The sequence below is a fragment of the Equus caballus genome, chromosome X (assembly GCF_041296265.1).
Source record: "Equus caballus isolate H_3958 breed thoroughbred chromosome X, TB-T2T, whole genome shotgun sequence".
Lineage (NCBI taxonomy): Eukaryota > Metazoa > Chordata > Mammalia > Perissodactyla > Equidae > Equus > Equus caballus.
Window position 1 is genome coordinate 121,379,294 of NC_091715.1, and position 6,588 is coordinate 121,385,881.

The 6,588-nt window shown below is 47.9% G+C and overlaps 1 protein-coding gene across 1 annotated transcript; it reads right to left on the reverse strand.

The window, feature by feature from the left end:
- Positions 1-3,109: 3,109 nt before the first annotated feature.
- Positions 3,110-5,958, reverse strand: DCAF12L2 (DDB1 and CUL4 associated factor 12 like 2). The gene has a single exon (XM_023633733.2). It carries the CDS (start codon positions 5,530-5,532, stop codon positions 4,141-4,143), a length of 1,392 nt encoding a protein of 463 aa, XP_023489501.2. The 5' UTR covers positions 5,533-5,958; the 3' UTR covers positions 3,110-4,140.
- Positions 5,959-6,588: the final 630 nt, after the last annotated feature.

The window sequence follows — 6,588 nt, forward strand, 5'->3', positions numbered from 1 at the left end:
GGATTCTGGTTCAGGTTTGAAACACAACACAGACACACACACTCACCATATGAAGAATATATTTCCTCACACATTACTAAGAATCCTATCAGAATTGTAGTAGGATTTTATTAAGTTATTTACTGAAATTTATTAACACAAACATGTGTCTTCTCACTTGACCTGTTCATACGATACACTGCAATGAAAGATTTCTCACTTTGTGTGTTCAAGGAACTAGCGTCACTTTGCCATGATATAGTTTCCTTTTAATACACTGATACACAGGGTTTTTAAAGGATAAGTTGCATTATTTATCTATATATGTAAAACTGATCTCTTTTCATTTTGTGCAGTTTTAGTCATGTTTGTTATTAATATTATGCTGGCCTCATATAGAAAAGAGTAAACTTTTCTTTTTATGCTCTGAAGCTGCTCAAAATTACTTTATTTGTGAGACTATCAAGCCTAGCATGCCTATTATGTTTATAATTATGTGTTTATGTGTGTGATTTTCTTGGAGGAAAGGGCAGATTAAAAACATAACATTCACAGTTTTCTAGGGTTAATGATCTGTTTCTCATTTTTTCTTGGAAAAAGTTTAGTTATTTGTATCTTCTGATAATTTCTCCACTCAGATTTTTCATTTACTGGCCTAATAAATCTGTGCCTGTGACTATTTCTTCTTTCTCACTTCTAATTCTTTGTGCTTTTGGGATTGTGATGCTGAGCAAAGGGACATCCTCCACTGGACACCTCCTTTGTCCTTTGGCAACCTGGGAAAATTATCAGAGACTGCACCTGTGGCATTGAGGTGGGAACTCAAATATGTTCTACTAGCAACTGGTGGTGAGGTGATGCTCCAGCTCTGTGAGACTGCCAGGGCTTTGGCATGGCTGCCAGGGATGCTGCTGCCAGCAGGCTGTTGGGAGCACTGGAGACATCTCAGACCAGCAGGCTAAGTGGTCCAGAAATCACTAACTGTGAAGTCCTGCTTTGTGACAAAGGTCTGACTTTTCATTCTCCAAGAAGGTACCAGCAGTTGACCAATGAAGAAGCTTAGTTAGTGGACCAAGGCGAGGTCCTTGGTAAATACTTAGGGAGGATATCCAGGAGAAAAACTGCCCTTTGTGACTGAGGTGGAGACTCAAAATTTATTATAATTTTAGTATTAAAGAAATATTTTGTTGTCTCAGATTGATGGGGTCATGGCATTTGGGTAAAATAAGCATCTTCTATTTTATATCCCCTTTTTTTTCTTCTTCGTTGCTTTTTAGGATCTTTGATAGGCTTTTCTATTCTGCCTGCCTATAACAGGGTGAGTTTCCTAGCGTTTCATATAACTCATCTTCCCAGCAGTGAGAAATCTCATTCTGGGACATAGTCCTTCACTCGATATCTTCTCCTGATGTCACATAGGCACCTCAAATTCAACATGTCCCCAGTCGAGTTGATCACCTTCCATGTGCATCCTTTATGCCTATATTCTCTATAGTCATTTGTTGCCAGTGTTCATTTACATGCAAGCCAGAGCCTTAGAGTCCACCTAAATTAAATTCTTCGGCTTTCTTCACCCTCCACATGAAATACCAAATACTGTTTGTTTACTTTGTTTCACCCTCATTTTTCTAATAACTTTCTCCCTCTCCACACTGACCTCAAATATCCTAGTTCAGACTCTCATCATATCCTACTGGGATTTTCTTCAGTGACATCTGATGCACTGAATCCAAGTGAAACCAGGGTGCAATAAACTGGGTAACTCAACTAGGTCCAGCTATGTATCTAAGGAATGTAGTCTTTGTAATCCATCTCCAGATATGTGAGCCTGAACTGTAGATGTTCTCTGCCTTTGGTTTGACAGTATTTTTATTGCTTCCCCTCATTTCCTCATATTCTTGATCTTTGTTTCAGAACCTACTTGGTACTCTGACCACAAATCTAATTAACTCAGCCACAGTGGCTTAGAAAGAAAGGATCAAGATCAAGATCAAGATCAAGAGGGTATCTGATTGGCAAAGAGCACAGAATTTGACGTACTGTTGGCAAGGGTGTGGTGAAGCATGCATGCATACATTATTTATGGGAGGTTAAGTTGGTAGGACCTCTTTAGAGGGTAATTTGGCAATGGCTATCAAATATATAATTGACCCTGCAATTCCATCTCTAGGAATTTATCCTGAAGATATATTTAGATATGTGCACAAAAATGTATGCACCTAAGTAATCACTGCAGAATAGCTTATAGTAACAGAAAATTAAAACCAATATAAATGCTTATCAAAGGTGTAATAAATAAAATATGTTCCAACCATACAGGGGAATACTATACAATTAAAATGAATTAGGTAGATATGTGTAAGAAATAATCTCTAAGATTTTGTGGCAAAAAAGGCACAGATATGTGCAGCATGTTATCATTTGTGTAAAAATTGCATACATACACATATATGCTTATCTATGTATAGACTATAAGTAGATACACATACAAAATGTACTGCTTGTGATCTACCGGTAGGAGATCAGCGATTCTGGAGTGTGAAACTTACTTTTCACTGTACACCTTTTATAAAGTGTGATGTTTTTGGTCATGTGCATGTATTACTTAATTTAAATTAAAATAAAGCTAAACAACAATAAAGACCAAGTGGGAAGTCTTGGTATGTGTACTTTAAAATATTAGAAATATCCGCATATGTAAAATGGTATACATCTATGCCTTTTACTCACATGAGAAGTAACATATACACATACACAAATATCCAGTATATTTGAGTAGGTAGTTATAAGCACAACATGTATGTTGGCATAAATGAAAAACAGTTTGTTAAATCATCTTAAAAAACCAACAAGGCACCTAACTGCCCTAACCTATAGCAAGTACATTGAGATAAGGTATTCCAACTGGTATTGAATCTTTTACCCCATGATAGTAGCATAAGTTTGCTTTTCAGAAACAAATGTACAAAGTGTGCATAGCTGATGTTTCAGCTTCTTTCCTGAAGAGGAGAAACCTCTCCAGTTCAGTTTCTCTCCAGGAAGATTTCGACTTTGATACTTGTATTCCTAGAAGGACAATTAAGAAAACATAAAGTACATATTTAAGCATTCAAAAACTTTAGCCGAGCACTGAATTGCTAAAATGCTGAACGTTTTATTTTTTTCTGCAGTACATCACATACTCAATCCAGATAAAAGAATTATCCATGTATACAATAAAAAACTATCAACAACTACTACATTGAGCACAACAGCTGGCCTTTCTCTGTAAATGGCTGCCTGGATAGTGTTACCTTAACTTTAAAGGACTGTTTACCCCAAAATGTACCTCCCTGATTGTCCCGCCACATATAGGCCAGTTTTGATTAGCTCTGAAAATCTGCAGCATAAATGCTATCCAAGAAAGCAAACCATAATATAGCAGCTTAAAACAAGAAGGCTGAGGGCCTTGGGGTATTGATGCTAATTTTTAGTGATTAATCAAAATTGTGATTAATAGGATGAATAGCATTGTAAGATTTCTTAACAGAACATATTTTTAAAGTATTTTATGCACCAACAATATACAAACAACAAACACTAAGTCTCCAACATCCAAATGAAACATGCCCCAAATGGTGGCAATCTAGAACTTGAAATGCATTTTCTGGCTGGAGCAGGGCTATAAGCCTGCCCTGTTATATGACAGGTAGTTCCTCAGACCAGCCCCAAAGACACTCTTTAGCACACATTTTCCTGGAAATATCATACATCTGAAATGTGTAAAAGACCTGAACATTCTGTTAAAGTACTGAATGGTAAAACTAAAGTACTGAATTGTAGCGGGAACTAACTGTATCAACCCAGAGAAAGAGCATGTGTGAATCATTCAAGAGGGAACAAAAATAAGGATTAGGTAACAAAATTCTTTGTAAAAGAAGGCAGAAAAGACGGTGGGGGGGTGGTGCAGATAAATATTAAAGCCAAGTTTTGATGGCCCAAAAGACCACTTCTGCTTTTTCTCTTTCTCTCTCTGCCCCAAAATAAGCACAGGTAAGCTGGGCAGTTTCCACCTGGAGGACAAAACCCACTCAGAGTTAAAAGCACAAACACAGCATGAAGAAGGAAAGTGGGAGGGGACTGGAAGGTAATCTGGGCACTTTGAGAACAGGGCGGCCATCCTTAGCTCCAGAGGCCTGCGTAGTTCCCATGGAGGCCTGAAGGGAGAGGGCCCCCAGCCACGAAGAGCTTCATCTCAGGCCAGTTGTAGCAGTGGGTGTAGAGCGCGTTGGGGAACTCGCCTACGCCGCCAAAGTAGTTCACCCACAGGTCATCGTGGTTGAGCCAGCCTCTGCCACAGGTGAGCTTGAGCTTCCTCGCTGCGGGCCCGGGAGAGGAGTCCGGGCTGGCCAAGGCCTTCTCCTCCAGGAACTTCTGCGCTCTGACGTCATAGAAGAGCAGGGAGCCGTGGCCCGTGCCCACGGTGACGATGTGCTGGTAGAAGCTCAGCGAGCGCACGCCCGTGCCGCCCTCTCGAGAGCACAGGGGCCGGATGTTCTGCTGGCGCTGGCGCGGATCCAGGAAAGAGACGTGGGACTGGGAGCCCACCGCGTACAGGGACAACTCGTCGCAGTAGGTTAGGCACACGTTCTCTCGGCAGTAGGGCAGCCTGATGGACAGCAGCCTGGACAGGGTGCTCCGGGCTTTCCACAGGTGGAAGTAGCCGTCCAGGGACACCGCTCCCAGCTCCTGGTTCTTGCCACTGAAGGCCAGGGCCCGTACCTTGCGGTTACTGGGGTTGGTGCTGGCCCTGGGGATGGTCTCCAAGTCCCTTGGACGGATGTGGGCGTACACGGGGAGCCCCGCGTCGTTGTGCCAGGCGATGCTGCCATTGAATATGTCGGGGTCCATCCGCCACAGAGCCACGGTGCCATCGCGGGAGCCGCTCACAGCCACTGTGTCACTCATCCAGGCGATGGCGAAGATCCAGTCCCTGTGGCCGAGGCGGTCGCCCAGGCACACGGGGTCCAGGGTGGGCAGCTGGTAGACAGCCAGACTGTTGGGGTTCTCGCCCCCCGTGGCCAGAAGCGTCTTGGAGGGATTCAACTCGATGGCGTGGATGCCGCAGCTCGTCTGGGCCCGAGCCGGCCCGGGTTCCCGGTCCCGCATGAGGGGGATGCGCGTGATCTGGCCCGACTGCACGTCCACCACGAAGAGCGTGTTGCACTTGGTGCCGCACACCACCTGCCTGGCGTTCAGCCACTGCGACGCGAACACCTTGTTGAGGGTGCCCAGGGCCAGCTCGCGCTCCCGCAGCAGCTCGGGCAGCTTCTGCACCGCGTAGCCGCGCAGCTCGCCCTCGAAGCCCAGGAGCCCGGCGCGGCCCCGCGCGCCCACCTCGCGGCCCTTCAGGTAGGGCACCAGCGAGCGCCGCGTCGCCGGCCCCCTCTGCTTCTTGAGCAGCAGCGGTCCCTCTCCGCCCGCCGCCGCCGAGCCCTGCGACGACGAGCTCGCAGCGCCCGCCTCGACCGCCGGCGCTTTCCGCTTCCTGCTACCTGTTTGCTGCGGGGCCATGGGGGGCGGCGGGCGAGCGGCGGCGCGGCGGCGGCGGCGGCGGCGCGTGGCACCCGTGCTGGCCGTGGCGGCGGGGACGGCGGCGCCTCGCGTCAGGCGGGAGCGCGGGCTCTCGGGCCAAGCGGCGGGGACGCCCGCGGGGCGCGGAGCCGACTGAGTCCGGGGAGCGGCGGCGGCGAGGGCGCCGGGGCGGGCGAGGACCGCGTGCCGGAGGGAGCCGAGTGCGGGCCGAGTGCGGGCGGAGCGCGGCGGCGGCGGCGGCGAAGATCTCGCCGAGGGCGGGAAGTGCGACCGGCGGTGCGGCGGGAGCGAAGTCAGTGTGGGACGAGGACGACGCGGGGGCCGAGTGAAGGGCGGAGGCAGCGGGAGGAGCCGACTTGGAGCGGGCGTGGGGTGCGGGGTTAGCACACGCCAGGCTGGGAGGGGTCGGAGTGGGGCAGAAGGTGGGGGATGGAGCCCGCGAAGGGGAGACTCAGCCCGGGCCAATGCTCCAGGATCCTGAAGCTGTCTCAGTGTGGACACAACCTAAAGTACCTGCCCAGGCCCCCTGATAGCCTACTCTGGGCGTTTCACTACCCTCAGGACAGCGACCAACTAGCCTTCTTAAAATCCCTGCTTAAATGAAATCTGAAAGCTAAAATATAGTCAAGTATGAGGCTAGAAGGAGCTCTGACAATTATCTGTCTAAGAAACACATGTGCACTTAGTGCAATCCTGGGAGACCCCTTTGCTACAATTAGATTAGTGAACTTGATGGGGATCGGAACGTTTGGCAGAGGCAGGGAGACCCTTCCCCTAGGTCTGTCCTGCAGCCCCTCCTGTCTCATCGTCACTGTTGGTGTCTGTCATAAATTTTCAACCATTTTTTTTCTTAATTCTCAAGTTGAAGTCCCTGAGCTCCTGCACCAGAATCCCTGAGGAGTGTGTTCCAAATGCAGTTCCCTAGGCTCCACTTCCCACTAGGGGTGGGGCTAAGACCCTGTGGTTGATCACAACCTCAGGAACCTAGAGGACTGCACTGAGGATGGGCCTAGGGGGTAAGAGAAGGGTGTCCTT

Bases quoted from the DNA above. Each gene is read 5' to 3' on its own strand.
- DCAF12L2 (XM_023633733.2), bottom strand. From the start codon at position 5,532: ATGGCCCCGCAGCAAACAGGTAGCAGGAAGCGGAAAGCGCCGGCGGTC.